General features: G+C 39.1%; 1 protein-coding gene across 6 annotated transcripts in view; it reads left to right on the forward strand.

Moving 5' to 3' along the window:
* KCNAB1 (potassium channel, voltage gated subfamily A regulatory beta subunit 1) overlaps positions 1-20,934 on the forward strand; it is a 411,274-nt gene that overhangs the window by 370,117 nt on the left and 20,223 nt on the right. For all 6 annotated transcript variants that reach the window (XM_011959007.1, XM_011959010.1, XM_011959008.1 and 3 more), the window contains 3 exons: positions 16,499-16,584; positions 17,235-17,355; positions 18,390-18,484. In XM_011959007.1, the coding sequence (XP_011814397.1) occupies positions 16,499-16,584; positions 17,235-17,355; positions 18,390-18,484 (302 nt within the window). The remainder of the gene's footprint in view (positions 1-16,498; positions 16,585-17,234; positions 17,356-18,389; positions 18,485-20,934) is intronic.

A 20,934-nucleotide genomic window follows, 5' to 3' on the forward strand; every position in this document is an offset into this window, starting at 1 on the left:
TTATCAATCCTCTGCCAAGATTCTTGCTTTATTCCTTCATCTACAAGACAGAATTCCTTTTAAAATAGTTAAAAGCCTGTCCCAAGAAGCTGATACACAGACAGTTGTATAAATAAAAATCTCCAGACAGGATAATAGAATAAGAACTTATGTGTCAGGATTCCACATCCGTCTGTCTGACCAATAAGGATGACATTTACACAATTTAAAAGATCAGAAATTTAAGACTTGAGTCAGATATCTGCAATGCAATGACAGATGCTTCCAAGTATAAAAATAACTGTTCCACTAATGAATATAGAAATATTAGATGCCATGTAGAACTGGTTGGGTTTGGTTAAATTTATTTTTTAGCAACTCAATGAACATTAGGAAAACTATTCTTAGTGAGTATGTTGCCTAATACATCACATTCTGATAGGCCCAAAGGCTTGTTTCTTCAATTGATATAGATACAAAGCGTCTTCAAAGAGTTTGTGGAAAAGCCGGGCATGGTGGCTGAAGCCTGCACTTTGGGAGGCCAAGACGGGTGGATCATGAGGTCAGGAGATCGAGACCATCCTGGCTAACACCATGAAACCCCGTCTCTACTAAAAAGTACAAAAAACTAGCCGGGCGAGGTGGCGGGCGCCTGTAGTCCCAGCTACTCGGGAGGCTGAGGCAGGAGAATGGCGTAAACCCGGGAGGCGGAGCTTGCAGTGAGCTGAGATCCAGCCACTGCACTCCAGCCTGGGCGATAGAGTGAGACTCCGTCTCAAAAAAAAAAAAAAAAGTTTGTGGAAAAATGTGTATTATGAAAAAGCTGTGCATGGACTGCATATTTATTTTGTGCCAACATAAACTCATACTAACTTGGTATAGCATGTCTAAACAATGTCTAGTTTGAGGCACTAAGAAGGATAAGCCGTCACTTTGAAAAGAGCCCCTGTCAAAGCAACATGAATACTGCTAAAATTGAAGCAAGTCAAACATCAGATTTATAGTGAAGCTTGAGTGAAAGAATGGTGAAATTATTGATGCTTTATGAAAAGTTGATGGTGACAATGCCCCAAAGAAACCAGAAGTTTACAAATGGATAACTCATTTTAAGAAGGGACAAGACAATGTTGAAGATGAAGCCCACAGCAGCAAACCATCCACATCAGTTTGCAAGAAGAAAAATTCATCTTGCTTATGCCCTGATATGGTTCAACTGCGTCTCCACCCAAATCTCTTCTTGAATTGTAAGTCCCACAATTCCTTGTGGGAGGAACCTGGTGGGAGGTGATTGAATATGGGGCAGGGCTTTCCTGTGAGGTTCTCATGAGAGTAAATGAGTCTCGTGAGAGCTAATGGTTTTAAATACAGGAGTTTCCCTGCACAATCTCTCTTTTCTTTGCCTGTTGCCATCCATGTAAGACGTGACTTGCTCCTGAATGTCTTCCTCCCCAGCCACGTGGAACCATAAGTCCAATAAACCTCTTTCTTTCGTAAATTGCCCAGTCTCAGGTATGTCTTTATCAGCAGCATGACAATGGACTAATACATGACCTAATTAAAGAAGACTGATGATTAACAGTGGAAAGAATATCCAACACCATAGATATCTCAATTGATTCAGTTTACACAATTCTGACTGAAATACTGAAGTTGAGCAAAGTTTTCTTTCCATGGGTATCAAAACCATTGCACACAATGCTGCTGCAGACAAGAGCAGAGCTTTCAATGGAAACTTTAAACAAGTGGAATCAAGATGCTGAAGCATTGCTTTGAAGAATTGTAACAGGGGATAAATATGGCTTTTCCAGTATGATCCTGAAGACAAAACAAAATCAAAGCAATGGCTACCAAGAGATGCAAGTGGTCCAGTCAAAGAAAAAGCAGACTGGTCAAGAGCAAAGGTCATGGCAACAGCTTTTTGGTGTGCTCAAGGCATTTTGCTTGTTGACATTTTGGAGGCCCAAAGAATGATAACATTTGCTTATTATGAGAGTGTTTTTGAGAAAGTTAGTTAAGGCTTTAGCAGAAAAACACCTGGAAAAGCTTTACCAGGAGTCCTTCTCCATCATGCAAATGCTCCTGCTCTTACAAAGGCAATTTTGCAAGAGTTTTGATGGGAAATCATGAGGGATACATCTTGCAGTCCTGATTTGACTCCTTCTGCCTTCTTTTTTGTTTCTTAATCTTAAAAATAATCTTTAAAGGGGACCCATTTTTCTTTAGTTAATAATGCAAAAAGACTGTATTGATATAGTTAATTGTCTAGGACCCTCAGTTCTTTAGGGGTGAACTAAATGGCTGGTATCATTGCTTACAAAAGTGCCTTGAACTTGATGGGGCTTAAATTGAGAAACAAAATTTACACTTTTTATTGTTATCTTTTAATTTCCTTTTTCCATGAAATTTTTGAGGTCCCTTCATATTGTTAACCCTCTATGTTAACAAATTGCATAATCAAAAGAGTTTGCATGAAATACAAATGTGGATGAAGAAAAAGGGATAAAGATATTTTGTTTCATTCTGCTTCAGCTTGGGGGCTAATGGGTGGGGCTGGTTTTAGAGAAAAATTTAAAACTGACTTCATCAAATTTTCATCCTCCTGAACCTGATTTTTTCAAACATAAAGTGGGAATGTAATAATACCACCTCATACAACTGTAGCAAAACATAAATGCAATAATGGAAAAATTCCCAGCACAGAGCCAAGCACAAGGTAGGCACTCAATAGAGTTCATGCCCTCTCTGTCCCTCTGTTGCCATGTGGCCTAGGAACCCAGCCCCCTGGTGTGATCCACAAGACCCAATCTAAGCAGAGTAGAAATTGTTGGTTGTCTACCCAGCAGCCGCCCTGCTTTCTCAGGTGCCCAAATTTTCATATGGGGGTGACTCTTTTCCAAGATTGCCAGTTGACCCAGAGGAAGGCTGCTTTACTCTCTCCTTGCCACTCCTTGGTTGTGAGGTAGGCTCTGGGTTGTAAGCTAAATGATCCTTTTTTTTTTTCCTTTGGCTAGAGTCATTGGTTCATGTGACAGAAACAGCCCAATCATAGTAAATCTCAGGAGTCTTTCTTGGAATGGTGAAGCAGAGGGCCTGGCTGAATAGGTACAAGGAAGCACATGGCCTCACATGTTACTGACAGCCACACCAGTGCCACAAGGGCAATCAGCCTGGGAATAGCAGAGTGGAGGGTTAGACAAAAGATTGGTTCTCAGTGATTTGTTGGAACAGTCATTCCTAAAGCACCATGTGACTGCATTTCCAGTGACAAGAGCAGATAAATCTTTTACAATTTAAGACTTCCAATTGAGTTTTCAACAACTTACTCCATTTAAAAAGAAAACAAAACCTAATTATTTAATCCATCAAGAAGTTAGAGACATCTTTATTTCTCCATAAGAAAAACTGCAACCCAAAGCTCAAGAGAATCGCAAAATAAAAAACTAACAATTCTTAAAGATATTATCTTTAGACATTTTTATATATTATAGTTAAATGAAGGGCAACAACAACTTATATCTTTCCACATGTTGCTGATTAGGTTTATTAATTGTTTCTGATATATAAAAAAAGTCTCATTTAACTATTCTAAAGTTAGAATAAATTGGCTCTATCAAATAAACCTACAGAGTAGGTTATTTTCCTTATGTATTTCTGTATACATTTTGTAGATCATTCATTCTGGTACATTCACTGGAAAAATCAGGTTATTGAAAATCAGATGTTTGTGGAAGTATCATCATCAATAGCAGTGATGAGTAGTAACTGGTAACACCTACTTTGAAAATTTTCTAGGTCAAAACTATCTTGACCATGTTCTATGATAGAATTTGAGGGGCTTCACTGACTACATATCAATATACTAGCATAGACTGCAGCAGTTAAGTCTCATACAGAGATAAGATAACCTTCTAACCAGGCAAATGTCCTGAAGTAGGCCTTTCCATCTCTACTAGAGGCTGTCATTGTCATCTGCTTCTTTGATTTCTAAAATATAATTACCCTCAATACAGAACACCAGTATCACCAGGGAAAAACAATAATGCATGAGATTCCCCAGTCAGCTTCCATTCTCCTCCTCAGGGAACTGCTATTTACCTCCATAGAAACAAAAGGAAGGGAAAAGGAGAGTCCAAAAAGCCTGTACAGGCAAGAAGAAACCATTTAGAATATTTTTTATAGTATCAAGTAAGTAGGAATAAAAAGATTTTAAAAGATGTGCAAGGAGTATATGGAGAAATTTATAAAACTTTACTGAAAGACATTATAGGAGATTGAATAAATGCAGATATATCCAAAGTCCATGGACAGGAAGACTTAGTACCTTTTTTTGTTGTTTTTTGTGACGAGTCTTGCTCCGTCGCCCAGGTTGGAGATCACAATGGTGCAATCTTGGCTCACTGCAACCTCTGCCTGCCAGGTTCAAGGGATTCTCCTGACTCAGCCTCCTGAGGATCTGGGATTACAGGCACGTGCCACCATGCCTGGCTAATTTTTGTATTTTTAGTAGAGACGGGGTTTCACCATGTTGCCCAGGCTGGTCTTGAACTACTGGCCTCAGGTGATCCACCCACCTCAGCCTCCCAAAATGCAGGGATTACAGGCATGAGCCACCGTGCCCGGCCTGACTTAGTACCTTAAAGATGCTGTATTAGTCCATTTTCATGCTGCTGATAAAGACATATCAGAGACTGAGAAGAAAAAGATGTTTAATGGGACTTACAGTTCCACATGGCTGGGGAGGTCTCAGAATCATGGCGGGAGGTGAAAGGCACTTCTTACATGGTGGCAGGAAGAGAAAATGAGGAAGAAGCAAAAGCAAAAGAAGCAAAAGCAGAAACCCCTGATAAACCTACCATATCTCGTGACATTTATTAACTTACTAACTATCACAAGAATATCACGGGAAAGACCAGCCCCCATGATTCAGTTACCTCCCTCTGGATCCCTCCCACAACATGTGGGAATTCTGGGAGATACAACTCACGTTGAGATTTGGGTGCAGACACAGCCAAACCACATCAGATGCCAATTCTGCTAAATGTGTCCTATTCCAACCAAAATCCTTCCAAGCTTTTAAAATAATTTGATAAGCTAATTATAAAATATATACGAAAGCATAAAGGGCCAAGAAGAGCCAAATGACTCCTGAAAATGGGTAAAGTGGAAGGGAAGGACGTGCCTTATCACAGTACCAGCACTCATTATGAAACCTCAGTAATTAAGAAAGGTACTGGCTATGGGAGAAATTGATGTAATATAATATTAGTCCCTATAATGGACACTCCAGAAACAGACATTAGCATTTATAAAACATTGATATTTGACAAAGTAGTCTAGAACATCAGTGGGAAAAGAAGGGACTATTCAATAAATGGACATGGAAAAAGTGGTATTCTATTTCCTATAATATGAAAAATAATGAAACCAGATCCCTACCTTACACCACACACACACACACACATACACACATACACACACAAAGTCAAGGTGAATCAAAAACTTAGGTGACAAGAGCAAAACTTTACAAATTTTAGAAGGACAACGATTTCTTTTTCAAATTTTAACATTTTCATTTGTGTCAGGGAAATATCCCACATCAGGGTAAGACCCATGTTCAAACTATAAAAGTTCCTTTTTTACAGACTGAGTTCAGTAACATTGCCAAAGGAACCCCCAGGATGCTTAGAGGATCAGTGTCCTACAAGGTAGTAATGATAAAACTTTTAGCTTCACAAACGAAGATATAAGTCAGGTATCTAGGAAAATTGCACAGTCCTGTAATTTCAGTTCACTTAGGTTTGTTTGTTTGTTTAAATTTGTTCATTACGTTACTCCAGATAAAATTTAAAGTGATGAGTTTACTTTCATTTTGAGTATTTTTAAATGAATTCTAATTCATTGCACTATTCACAAATCCTATAGAATTTGACATATGCAATAACAGCATTGTACTCTATACTCATTGTGGATGCCACCTCACTTTTATCAGAATAGAATAACCTCTTTAATTACTACCATTTAGCATTAACCAAACACAGCAAACTGATTACTTGGAATCACCAGGTTTTAGTAGAAAATGGTAGGGCCATATTTAGATTATGTTGAAAGAAAAGGTGCAATTTTGTGAACCGTATTCTACATAATAACTTCTTGGAGCATGTCAGCAGGCAGTGGTAAGTCTAGGTGAGAAGCTGGAAAGACTGGGGGTGGTGATAAAAGAATTACAGGGAAATAATGAGGATAGAGTAGAAAGCTCTCTCATTGCTTTGGGCAAGTCACTTCGCCATTTTTATCTAAATGTAAGATGAACAACTGCTGTCTTGCTAGGATTAAAGAGTACATGTCTGGTGGAGCAAGAAATAATATTAAGAGGATACAGCATCACATAGCTTCCCCTGTGTAGGGAGAGTTGTACAAGGAGTGAGCAGAGTTCCCAGGACAGCCTGTGTCTGTCTGGGAGAAGTCACAGCAAGGTCAGGCTCTCAACTTGCAAGTTCTACAAATGGGAATTTTAGGTTCCAAAGTTTTATTTACTTAGAGATGAGGTGAAAGGTAGAGGCGGAGGGAAAGATCACAGGGGCAATACCACAAAACTCAAATAAGACCAAATAATCTCTCAACCTCCATTTATTTATTCTCTTATCAATCACTATTTTTAGTTGACACATAAAAATTCTACATATTTATGGAGCACAGTGTGATATTTTGCTACCCATATACAATGTGTTATGATCAAATCAGAGTCATTAACATATCCACCACCTCATTTATCATTTCTTTGTGTTAGAAACATTCAAAATACTCTATTCTAGCTATTTGAAAATACAGAATAAACAGTTGTTAACTGTAGTCTCCCTACAAAGCTACTTAAAAGTAATATTGTGTTTATTAACCAAGCTCTCCCTATTCTCCTTTCCCTCCCACTCATCCCAGCCTCTAGTTACCACTATTCTTTTCTCTGCTTCTATGAGATTAACTGATTTAGTTTCCACATATGAGTGTGATAAATATGAGTATTTATCTTTCTGCACCTGGCTTATTTCACTTAATATAATGTCCACCAGGCTTATCCATGTTGCCACAAATTACAGTATTTAATTGTTTTTTATGGTTGAATAATATTCCATTGTGTATCTATACTGCATTTCCTTTATCATTTCATCTGTTGACGAACACTTAGGTTGATTCCATATCTTGGCTAGTGTGAATTGTGCTGCAATAAACATGAGAGTGCAGATACCTCTTCAACATACGATTTTCTTTCCTTTGGATATATAATTAGTAGTGAAACTGATGGATCATATGGCAGTTCTAGTTTTTTGAGAAACCTCCATACTATTCTGCATAATAGTTGTACTAATGTACATTCCTACCAACAGCATATGATTTTCCTTTTCTCTACATTCTTGCCAGCTTTTTTTTTTTTTTGTCTTTTTGATGGCAGCCAGTCTAATGGGTGAGATGGTATCTTATGCCTTGTTTTTGTTCTTTTTGCGACAGGGTCTTCCTTGTTGGCCAATTGTATGTCTTCTTTGGAGGAATATTTATTCAGATCATTTGCCCATTTTTAAATTGGATTATTTGGGGTTTTTTTTTGTTTTTTTGCTGCTGAGTTGTTTGAGTTCCTTGTATATTCTGAAAATTAATCCCTTGTTAGATGAATAATTCACAAATATTTTCTCCCATTCTGTAGGTTGTCTCTTTACACTGTTGGTTACTTCCTTTGCTGTGCAGAAGCTTTTTAGTTTAATATAATTCCACTTGTCTATTTTTGTTTTTGTTGCTTGTGTTTTTGAGGTCTTTCCCATAAAATCTTTGTCCAGACCAATTTCCTGAAGCATTTCCCCTTTTTCCTTCTAGTAGTTTCATACCCTCAGGTCAGGTCTTACATTTGGGTCTTTAGTCCATTTTGAGTTGATTTTCATACATGATGGGAAATAGGAATATAGTTTCATTTTTCTGCACATGGATATCCAGTTTCCCCAGAACTATTTATTGAAGAGACTTCCCTTTCCCCCAGTGAATGTTCCTGGAACCTTTGTCAAAAATCTGTTGGCTGTAAATATGTGAATTTATTTCTAGTCTATTCCATTGATCTATGTGTCTGTTTTTATGCCAGTATCACACTATTTTAATTACTATATCTTTGTAGTATATTTTCAGGTCAGGTAGTGTGATATCTCAAGCTTTGTTCTTTTTGCTCAAGATTGCTTTGGCTATTCTGGGTCTTTTATGGTTCCATATAAATTTTAGGATCGTATTCTCTATTTCTGCAAAGAATGTAATTGGAATTTTGATAGGGATTACATTGAATGTATAGATTGCTTTGGGTAGTATAGTCATTTTAACAGTATTAACTCTTCCAGTTTGTGAACATAAGATGTCTTCCTATTTTTTCTGTGTTCTCTTCCATTTCTTTCATCAGAGTTTCATAATTGTAGAGATTTTTTTACCTTCTTAAATTTATTTCTAGGTGTATTATGCCATTTTTGCATTGCTATAAAGAAATACCTGAGGCTAGGTAATTTATAAATAAAAGAGGTTTAATTGGCTCATGGTGCTGCAGGTTGTACAGAAAGCATGGTGCTGGCATCTGCTTCTGGTGAGGGCTTCAGGGAGCTTACAATCATGGTGGAAGGCTAAGAGGGGGAGAGGGGTGTATTACAAGGCTAGAGAGAGCAAGAGAGAGGAAAAGGAGATCCCAGACTCTTTTAAACAACCAGCTCTCATGTGAATTGAGTGAGTGAGAACTCTCTTATCACCAAGGAGATGATGCCAAACCGTTCATGAGGGATCCACTCAATGATCCAGTCACTTCCCACCTGGTTCCACCTCCAACATTGGGAATCACATTTCAACATGAGATTTGGAGAGGACAAACATCCAAACCATACCACTTGGCATTTAATTTTTTGTGGCTATTGTAAATGATTGCTTTCATGATTTCTTTTTCAGCTAGTTTGTTGTTATTGTATAGAAATGGTACTGATTCTCATATGTTGATTTTGTGTCCTGCAACCTTATTGAATTTATTGATCAGTTCTAAAAAGGTTTTTTTCACTAATTTATTTGTTTCAAGGTGAAGGCTGGGCTAAAGATGACCATTTTTCACCATAGTGTCCTGCATAGGTGGTCTAGTGCTTCACTTTGGAACTCAGGGGTACTTAAAAACAACAGTTGCTGTTCAGAGCCTTTGGACTAAAGTCAGCCTTTGGACTAAAAGTGAGACTAAAAGTGTCCCATTTCAATAACCTATTTCACATTTTAGAATAAGGTTCTGAAATCATATTTGGGCAATATCAAAGTCTCACTTCAAACTGTCTAGAGTCAGGGAAAACCAGTGTGTGACAGAGAGGAGAGGTTGAGGACCATGAGCTCTTTAGGGAGGGTTCTCTCAGGGTAGCTACAGGGTGGAGGAAGATGCATTGCCTTCGGAGACATAAAGCTCCATTCTTGGGCCAGAGTTTTGAAGAGATTCAACATTTCCAGAAAGAAGAGGTTTTATTGACTTGGCTCAGTGTGTGAATTCCTTTCTAGTCTCTTGAATCTGTTCTGTTCTGATTCAGAATCAGTTTGGCCAGTGCCCTGATCCAGAAAGCATATTCCCTACAAACTGCCCTGTGAAGACTACTCTTTCTTTAAGCTTTGACAGATAGATGCAGACACCAGCCCTTTTTTGCCTCTCTTTTCAAAGAGTCATCAGATTTTAGTCTTTCTTAAAAAAAAACAAACAAAAAAAAAAGAGAGAGAGAGCTCATATTTCCCAAGTCATTTATACTCATCATGAACTATAGCCATCTGTGTATTAAATGCAAAGGGATGGATGGATATAACCACACAAGGCATCACATGTTCACAAACACACAATGAGGTGAATTAAGTAAATTCCCTGTTAGTTTTCTCTCCCAAAACCGTCTTCTCCCTCAATGCATTATGCACAGAGCCTCTCACGATGACTGATCACAGAACTTCAAAGCTAGACTGGGTCTGTAGACTATCTGCTGAGACCCGGCACAAGTGATTTTATCTTTCTGAGTCTCAGGTTCTTCCTCAACAAAATGGGATTCAAATATTTCCACCTAAACAATTATTGTCAAGATTAAGTATATGCTTAATTAAGATCAATCTGCTCATTTGCATTGAAGAAACTGAGATCTCAGCAAGGACAAAGAGATGTCAAAGGTTAGTGACTGTGATGGGGCCAAAAAAACCAATGTCTCCTGCATCCTAGTACATGCTCTGTAAGGCAAATGGAACCAGGCTGTCCTTAGACAGCCAGCAAACCTTTAAGACATGTGACTCATGATCCATACTAAGGATGACATCATTTCATTTATGATTATAAGTTTCCAATCCTCTGAAGAATAGTAGTCCTCTATCTCCAGGCATCAAGCTGAGAGGATTCTCCACAGCTCAGAAGATGAAGGACTGATCAAGATTCAAGAGGATTTCTCTAAGCTTCAAAGAAGCACAATTATAAACCACCACCACCACAAGCTTCTGAAGTTAAATAAATAAATAAACAACTTAAGGTAGATAAATCACAAAAGCTGACCTGAAGTAAAAATTGTGCCTAGGTCTAGGCCTATTTTTTATTAGTGTTAACAGCAATTCCTCTGATGAAACCAAATTCTTGCATTATACCAGTGTTCTAGCCTCCATCTTGATCCTTGCCTCTTAAAAAAAAAAATCTGATATCATCTGGGCTGAACCATAGGGTACTGCCAATATTAAACTATTATGGGGCTCTAAAAATAGCAATTTCATTTGATTAAATATATAACATGTTAGTGTTTAAAGTGGTGCCTTTGCTTATTAGATAATCTTTCTTTTTTACAGAAAAGTATAACACATATTTACTGGAAATGTGAAAAATTAAGAACAAAATTACATGTAATTCCACTAAATAATACAATTATTATTTTGCATGTTTTTCTCAGCATTTTGCAAGCATATTTAAAATATTTATAATTGTTAATAATATTCAAGCTTTTAATTATGCCTAAAAACTTCACTCCTAACTTGTTTCCTCATTTAGAATAAGAAGAAACGGCACTGGATTACCTCTAAGGTTTCTTTTGCTTTTGTCTTTTTGTCTCTATGGCCAGATTAATTTGAGTACATTTTATATGATTAAAACACTCATTTCTAATAAAGATATTTTTATCTTTACTCCTATGGCTTATTGTTCATGCAGTACAACTATTTGCTTACAACTTTCAAAGTTCTAGAGAACATTCTGTAGGAAAAAAAGTTTAATGTGAGCTACAACTTGTGGCATCTGATCCAATTTAGAAAATTAAAATATTGATCAACCAAAATTGTTTTCACTCAGAACAAATAGTTGTATTAATTTCTTTGACATAAAATGCATATTTTTCAAAACATGGATGGCCTACATTACTGAAACAACTGTCCCCAAAATGTTAGAATCTGGGCCTACTTGAGAAGAAACCTGGGCCATTTTCAGTTTGTGTTACTGTTTCAAATTCACAAATTATTCTACACCCATTATCCCATGTCAAGCTTTGAAAGAATTTCACAACATCCATATCATTTCTCAATTTACAGAAGGAGATTCAGTACTCAAGGAAACAAAATGGACCTGCAGCATTTATAGGGAGCCACTTGTGTGCTAAGGATACAGGGAGTATGTGCGAGAGCTGCCTGCGGCGGGTGAGCCCTGGGGAGGCACCACTAGGTTAAAGAATAATGATTATTTCAACTTGGAAAGGAGTGCAGAGGGAGGACTTCACAAAGTCTTTCAATAGTTTAGTCAGTTTTTCTAAAAGTTTGTGATTGAGAGCTAATGAAAATAATGCAAAGGCCCTGGCTCATTGAAGGAGGCTAGGACCTGGACCTCAGCATTTTTATCAAACTTCCCAGGTGGTTCTGATTCATAGCAGAGAGAGAGAGAGAGAGAGAGAGACAGCATAGATATCATACTAGCTCTTTGCTTATGTACTAAGGCAAATAACTAAAGATTATAGCATGAAGTACTTGGATTAGATAAAAAAGCAAAAGCGGAAATGTAGGAAGAGGTTCGTACCCATTGAAATGGCTTGCTTGGGAATAGTATAAAGCAGTGTGTACCAGCATTACTTGAAAGGCTACTTAAAACACAGATGCAGACTTTGTAATTTACTAGGTCTGGGGTGAGGCCCTGGGATTTGCATTTGTAACAAGTTTCCAGGTGCTGCTGCTGCTGCTGCTAGTCCAGAAGCTACACCCCGAGACCATTGGTGTAGACAAGCGCGTTGGTTCTAAATCCTGGCTGCACACGAGAATCATCATCTGGGATGCTGGGGCCTCACCCACAAGAGATTCTAATACAATAGAATTTCAGTGGAGCCTGGGCATGGGTAGTTGTAAAGCCCCCACTCCAGGTGTTTCTAATATGCAGTCGGAGTTGCGAACCACTGGGGTTAAGGCTTCTAGAAAACTCGGGAAGGAGTCCAGAGCAGGAGAGTCACATTCGGCACTGGGTTGTCAGGTTTAATCACGTTTGTCTGAGTCTCCTTTCCCAGAGGCAGCTGACGCGGTGCACTAAACTACCTTTCTAACATCCTTTCCCCACTCAAAATTGTTATTCTGCCTAGGAGGCTTTTAAAATGCATCTCCATGTTATACACTTAAAACAACAGTATCTAGAAGACAGCTGATTTTTCCTTTCAGCAATGCTGCCCTCTAGTGTTCTTAATTATTCAAATCATGTAAAAACCCACCTCAGCCATCAGTATGGTTCTTTCCTGTTAGTAAGCTAAACTAATTTTTCTCTGAAATAGAATTGAATTTTAATTCATGGCAACATGAATCTCCAGAACTGCAGCCTCTTGGTTCTCCTGCAATTTCTCCCTGCTTTTGATGTTGCAGCCTCCTTCCAGGACAAGAACTCACACAGTTCTCTTTTCCCAATTCCACCAAGCTTTTCTCTTCAAAGTCAAAAGCTAAACAGTGAGGAAAAAACTACCAGCAACAAAAAGACCTGGCCATTGGAGTGCCTTGCAGAGGCTCTCCTCACGTTTTTCTCATTTCTCCTACACATCTCACGCCTCCTTGTACACTTGGTTCACAGTTCATTGAGACTAGAATTCATCAAACAGGTGCTCCCATGTCTTCCCATGATGAGTTCTACAAACCTCCCTGGGTCCCATCATCTTGACAGAAGTGTCCTTCCCACCTCTGGGGGCTCTGCCCCTCCTCCCTCTCCCTTTATCAAGTCTCCCGCCCTCTTCCTTCCCAGCCCCCAGTCCATTTCATCAATAACTCCCTCTTCCTAGGTCACTCCAAATGGCACACAGGCTTACTCTTAATGTCCTGTGACCCTGAATATCCCTTCAGCTCGTGTCCTATTTCTCTTCCAAACTTATTGAATGCATTGTCTTTAAGGTCTCTCCTTCTTCCACTCATTCTTCCACTGAGTGGCTCCAATGGCTCCAGCCTTGCTTGATCCCATCACATCACTGACACTGAAGCTGCTCTTCTCACGGTCCGCAGTGGTCTCCCTACATGTGGCCAAAACCAGTGGATACTGTTTGGGGCTGTTCTGACCTGAATGTCCATGGCATTCCACCCTGTGGGCACAGCTCCCTCTTGAAGTGCCCTCTGCTCTTGGTCTGACACATCCCTGTGTGCCGGCTTCCTTCCTGCCCCTCTGGCTGGCCCCTCCTACCCAGCATCCTGCATGGGTCCTGTCTCTAACCCCTGGGCTGGCCATCAGAACCTCTTCTCTTTTCTCTCTATAGACTTTCCTTACAAGGCTCATCCATTTTCATAAATTTAAATATAATCAACAGATTGGTAACTAATAAATGTATATACCACCTCCGGCCCAGATTGTTCAGTGTCTTATTTATCCAACTATTAAATATCCGCTCAACATCTCCCCTTTTGTATCTCACATGCATCTCCATTTTTCGCATGTCCAAAGAAGAACCCTTGATTTTTCTCCCAAACATGTTCCTCCTTGAGTCTCCCTTATCTCTGTAAACAACCAGATATCTGGGAAACAGCTTTAATTCCTCCCTTTCCCTCACCACACCCCGTCCATCTGTAAGTATTGTGGATTCTGCCTTCAACTTATATTTTGAATACATCCACCTCTCTCTATGTTTGCCACCACCACCCTATTACAAATTACCCTCATCTCCTGCCTAGAATACAGTAATACCTTCCTCAAGCTTTTTCTACTTCCTCCAGTCCTCCCTGTTACTAATGATTCTCCACAGCATAGAGACAGTGTTCTCAAATGCAAACTATATTCTACCATCCCCTTACCTGATAAAATGTTAATGGCTTCATTAAACCTCGAATAACATACAAATGACATGGTTTGCCCTCTGCCAACTTTATCTTGCACCCCTGTCCTCCTTCCCTCCCATTGCTCGGACTCGCTAAGCTCTGTCCTTCCTCAGGGCCTAGGCACGTACTATACCATCTGCCTCGAATGCTCTTCCACTGTTCTTCACGTGGATGGCTCCTTTTTGCTTTTTTATGCCTAAACATGATTGCTCTTTAGTGAGACCTTCCTTACTCCACTAAATACGTCTTCTCTTTCATTTCCTGTCCCAGTCCCCTATGTTATTTTCTTTATAACACTTTACATTTTATAATGACTTACTTATTTACCTCTCCATCTCTCCCACTCAACTTGAAACTCTCTGAGTCCAGGAAGTTTGTGTCTGTTTTACTCACAGATGAACCCAGCAACCAGCACAGTGACTGGCAAATATTAAGCTTGTAATATCTCTGTGTTGTATAATTGAATGAGTGCGCAAGAAGAGTCACAACTTCCACTCCATCTCCACTGCTCTTGTCAAGGACTCCCACGTGCCCAAGCCACCTGTCAGCACTCCGTACCTGTCTTACTTGATGGTGGAGACAGAGTTAAGGGAGAGGCCAGGTCCAGTTTATTCTCTGTTAACTTCTTCTATGTTTACCAGCATGTTTGATTCACCACAGTATCTCCAGCACCCAGGACAGCAGACACCTAATAGATACTGTTCATTGACTGAACTCCCAGCTCTGAATGACACAGGATGTGAAGGGAAAGGGAGCTGGTGCAGTGATGGAGATATCCAAAGAGAAAATTCATCTGAGATGGAGATTCGTATCATTGTTTTCAACTTTTAGAAATGTTTATCATAGGCACGCATCTCCATTTGTACAGTAAAAGAGAAGAAAAGCGGTTCCTTACACTTTTTCAATCATATGTTTTATAAATGGAGAATGAACTTCATAGTTTTAGTTGCTGGGCAATAATTTGATATTCTAGAGTCTTTCTCCAAGAAAGAAAACGTTTGCTTGTAAAGCCAGCTTTTATCTCTGTTGGACACACAATGGTGAATGAAAGCATTCCCATCTTCCAAAGAAATCAAGGGCGATTAAAAATAATTTACACAAGCCAAACAAGCAAAGAAGCTAAGACCCTGACTCTGGCCATTTCATTCAAATCCTGTTCCCTATCAATTTAGACAGTGCCTGCTCATGAGAAATAATAATAATAAAAAAGAAAACATCTACTGCAACTCTACTTTGAGACAAGGATTTGGTTCTTTTGAAGGGCATTTAACTGACTGGTATTACTGAGAAATAGAAAAGCCCAAGGCATGTGACCCTTTGAAAATGTCGAGTGACCTGGCATCCTGAGTGTTTAACTGACCTGCTTGGAGGAAGAAATCCAACCCTGTCTGTAAATTTTAACTAAATTAAACCTGAGGGTCTCCACGCTCTCTTGTTCTGCAACACATCTGGCTGGTGCCAAGAGGATTTGCTCAGCTCCATCCTCTGGGGAAGGGATTAATTTTCCTGTTTAGGAAATGCGATGTTGAGCTGCACGAGGCTGATGAGCACACCGGGTGGGACCACGAACAGGCCCCAATGAAATCAATTTATGTGGGTGTCTTAGGACAAAATTTGGTTCAAAGTGATCAAGGACAGGGTGTGTCACTGCAAGCTGTGAGCCACTGTGGCTTCAGCTGTTTGTTCAGCATTTAATATGTTTATCTTTCTGCTAAACACATTGTTGTTGAGTCACCTCTCTTAGAGACCCATTCTGTGTGCAACCATGCTCTGCAAGTCCAATATACAGAGACAAGCCTTTCACCCTCAATGACCTTACATTCCGCAAAGTCAAAGCAGATGCCTTCTCTTACTTCTCACTTTAGTGAGGAAGGTACCCAGGCTCTTAAAAAGGTGAATCATGTATTCTTTATTAGGCCAGGAATCATCAAGCAATAAAAGTAAAGGAAGAACTTTAAGTGGTCATTATATTTTCAATATAATTTAGTGTTGTTGCTGCAAATGGAAAATGGAATGTCAGTTTACCTAAAAGTACCATCAGCCTCCAAACCATCAATATTTCATGTCAGATAATAATGTTGTCACCAATATTAGACTAATTTTATTAATCAAACAAATAACTGCATTAAGCTTCTAAGCTTTGGCTAGAGGGGTAAAAATCACATAACTTTGAAAAGTAGATGAATTCATGAAATGTTGTCTGTTTGACCTTCCATAGAAATTGTCCGAGCCATGACACATGTGATAAACCAAGGCATGGCGATGTACTGGGGCACCTCGAGGTGGAGTGCTATGGAGATCATGGTAATTTAATTTCTACTTTTAAATGGTTATTGAGTACCTTATTATTGCTTTTCAGATGCCATGCATAAATTGCAAGATCTTTTGCAAACTTTTCTCACAATCACTATGGTACTGGAATTCTAGAATCAATTCCATCATTATAGAGATGGATATTGGAGGCGGAACTCATCCATTCACAATACAACAGAGAATACAGTGTTCTCTGGTGGCAAGAGGGCAAAGTGAATTTCACAGCTATTGAGATATATTAACAGGGTATTCTAGTTTTCTTATAAAAAACTGTATTAACTACACTGTTTATACCAAGCTAGTTACAGATACTTTTATATGTTAGTCTAAGTCTTATTTCTTTAGGAACTTAAAAATAGTTAAGCTACATTTTCTTTATCATAGTGTATAATTCACACTTTGACTAATTTGCCCTGGACTTAACTCAATCCAAACCCTCCCAAAGAATTAATAAGGGTTTCCTACATTTCGTATTGCTCTTAGTGAAATTGGTGGTGACAAATTTGCTTATTATTTGGCATCCTACATGTTTTTTGGTTTGTACTGATTTCACCAAAGTAAACATTTCTCATGCATACAAATTACAGCGAAGCCTCATTTCTCATCAGTATAAATTCAGTTGTAATCTCATTCCTCCCTAGGAAGCCTACTCTGTAGCAAGACAGTTCAATATGATCCCACCAGTCTGTGAACAAGCTGAGTACCATCTTTTCCAGAGAGAGAAAGTGGAGGTCCAGCTGCCAGAGCTCTACCACAAAATAGGTAATCTTCAAAATAAAAGCTACTGGGTATTTTTAACAAGAGAAAAATCACTGATTGGGGGCAGGAAGAAATAAAAACAGTGTTACTGAAATGCTTTCCTAAATGTCCCTAATTAACACAGACATTATAAGAACCATGCATTCCAGAGATTGTAGGAGAATCAAAATGTAGCAGAATCTGCACCTAGTCTACAAGGTATCACTGATGAAAGCCAAGCAGAGTTGTAAATTGTGACTGGTGTTTCAGCTGTACTCAGCAGGTGTTCAAAAAAATGCATACTGAATAAAGGAAACAACCAATGAATAAATTCATTTTTCACTGGTGCTTGCTCGAGTAAACAATGACTACCTTTCAAAAACATCGTGGATATATAGATCTGTATCCACTACCCTAGCCCTGGCACTGAGTTAGAAATGGGAAATTCAACAACTAGTAAGTCGGGCACTATCACTTTGTGTAGATAGAACTAATGCCTTCAGAGAGAGGGGAAAAATATATATATAACATATACCCAGGAAATTTAGACATTAGGAAAAGACGAATAAGCCACATTTTCAGACTTACTTATCAAAAGTTTCCAGAGATAATTTTCTTCCTAAAAAAGAGGTTCATATGAGCAGGAAAATTCTGGGAAAAGGAGATAAAGATAAAAATTCAACAACAATTGTTATTATTGCTCTCACTTATTGAGTGCTTACTGTGTACCAGGTGTGTGCTCCTGCTGTGTACCAGGCACTATGTTAGGCACTCAATGGACAACAAAAATTCATGGATGAGCCACATTTTTCAGGCTTTCTTATATGCACTCCCAAGAACTGACAGTCCATGTTTAATTGGTTGATGAAAGAATGAAACACAATTTGTAAGCTCCTAAATTGTAATGGAAAAAATGCATGCCGATATTAACTCATTTATCTGGACAGCTTTTCCCTATAACCTACCAAATTCTATTTAAACACCACTGGTCCCCCCTGCCCCGCCCAACTTTTGATCCCAATTTGCACAAGCAACTTTCTCAGTTTTTTCTTCTTTAGGGGTTGGCGCAATGACGTGGTCTCCACTTGCCTGTGGAATCATCTCAGGAAAATATGGAAACGGGGTGCCTGAAAGTTCCAGGGCTTCACTGAAGGTATTTTTCTCAATGTCTAGAAAAAAGCCTGGGGGTAGGAAGGAGGGAAGATTGATAAGAACAGCTCTGCAACAGCCTAGGGCTTCCCAGCTCAGGCAGACTGTGTTGTCCGGGCCAGTGGCCTCTGGCAGGTTCCCCTGAGCCTTCTGGAAGTCTTGGCTCCTGGCCATGTATCAGTCAGCCCTTCGTAATCTGCCTGCCTCGAATATTCTCTTCCTCTAGGGACTGGGGAAAAAGTGCCCAATGACCTGATTGGACTTGCAGGGCTCAAATTCCTACATTGTTATTTATTCATATATTAAAGAAAACATTCCGGGCCGGGCGCGGTGGCTTAAGCCTGTAATCTCAGCACTTTGGGAGGCCGAGACGGGCGGATCACGAGGTCAGGAGATCGAGACCATCCTGGCTAACACGGTGAAATCCCGTCTCTACTAAAAAATACAAAAAACTAGCCGGGCGCGGTCGTGGGCGCCTGTAGTCCCAGCTACTCGGGAGGCTGAGACAGGAGAATGGTGTAAACCCGGGAGGCGGAGCTTGCAGTGAGCTGAGATCTGGCCACTGCACTCCAGCCTGGGTGACAGAGCCACACTCCGTCTCAAAAAAAAGAAAACATTCCATCATTTGAAACTGATAAAATGTAAAATCCCTTTTCTATATAAGAGGGTTCTTATATTATTTCCTTTTCTTGACAAAATAAAATGTAAGCCATAGAGGCTTAATCCATATGAGGCCAACAGTTGTAGCTGAGTATGTTTGACACTTTTTAGTCTGTGTTGGGGGCAGTGGGTTAGAAGGGGAGACTTCAGGAGACAGATACATAGCAAAGCTTCTATCACTTAAAGCAGTTTAAATTCTGCTCTGAAGCAAAAAGATATTCAAGATCATCGACACAAAATTACCTCCATTCAGGACATCCTGATGACTAATTTATTGGAGAGCACTCCAAACATCTCTCCTTATTAATAACAACATGCCCGTTTTTAAAAACTTGAGAGAATGTGTAATAACATTAGAATCACAAATTACTCTGTATTGTCAAGGGAGAGAAAATACAGGCATTTAAAAAATCAGATAAACCAGAGTCCTTCTAAGAGGAAGTATAAGTCTTACGCAACCTCTTGCCTCCATCAGTGCTAAATTATTGGGAAAACAGCTCAAGTCAAGTCTGAACCACCAATCCTTTAATCACTGTGACTGTGGCCACCATGAGCTTCCCTAATCAAAATATTTTCAAGGCTCTAGGCCTTTGACTTTCCTTTCTGTCTGTAACAGTTGAGCTTTGCTCGTTTGTTCTCTAAAATAACACAACATAAATATCTCCTAAAGCAAGATGACATGGTCCTATTTCTAGTTTTGTATTATTACAAAAAACAATTATCCCAGAATATTAAATAAGGTCTCTCTTTTGAAAATTAAATATTGTTCTGAAACAAGTCTAAACAAGTCAACAAAGACTAAAAGCATCTTAGGAAAGAAGGTGTAAAAAGAGGAAGGCAAGAAGGGAGCGAAGAAGGAAGGAATGGAAGAAGGAAAGCACTGATAATTACAATTTTACTGAATACCTACTATGTGCCAAGCACTGAGCTAAGTGTTTTCATTCAACAACTTTTATTCTCACAAACAGAATGGATACAGGTGACTTTTGGTCAGTTGAGCTAAGCATGGTGTCACATGTTCTTTCAGGTGCTTGCTGACAAATTCCAAGCATTTCTATATAGGCTGAGTGTTTGTTCTCACAATAACCTGCTGAGAGGCAGACCCTTTTCAGATGCAGAAACTAAAACACGAAGACCTTAAATAACAATCCAAGACCGTAAACTCATAACAGAAAATGCTGATATTAGAACCCAGGTCTCCTGGCTTTCAGTTAATAATCTCCCTCAAAGACATCTTTATTTCTCTTTAAACCCAGGTTTTTAAGGGAGAAAGAAGTAGCTATGCTGTATTTGGAGTGCATGATTGTCTAACCTTCATCACTGAGAAAAGCTTGCGAACAGCTGACAAAGCTTTCACAAATTCACTAGTGAAAGGAAAAAGAAAAAAAAAAAAGAAAGAGTAACAAATATTTGAAGGTGGCTAAGCCCAAAAGCAGCTTGGGAAATATTTCTATTGCTGACTTTTATAAAGTCAACTCTGTATCTACTGGAACATCCTTAACAATAAACATTAAGAGCTCTCAACAGATGAGAGGTGGCTGATCGCAAAGTATGCTTCTTTAGAGCTCTGCAGACTCTCAAGGCTCTGCATTATCAGCCTGAGTGCTTTCGGAGTAATGTATGTGCACTTAGGAAAGCCACTTGAGTATAGTTACCAGAGCAAAAAAATAAAAAATAAAAAGTAAAGGTGGCAAGTATCAGAGCAACCTTAGGAGTGAATGAGGATACCATGAAAGAAAGAAAGAGAAAGAGAAAAGGAAGGAGGGAGGGAGGGAGGGAGGGAAGGAAGGAAGG

This window comes from Colobus angolensis, unplaced genomic scaffold, assembly GCF_000951035.1.
Source record: "Colobus angolensis palliatus isolate OR3802 unplaced genomic scaffold, Cang.pa_1.0 Scaffold48, whole genome shotgun sequence".
NCBI classification, from domain to species: Eukaryota; Metazoa; Chordata; class Mammalia; order Primates; family Cercopithecidae; genus Colobus; species Colobus angolensis.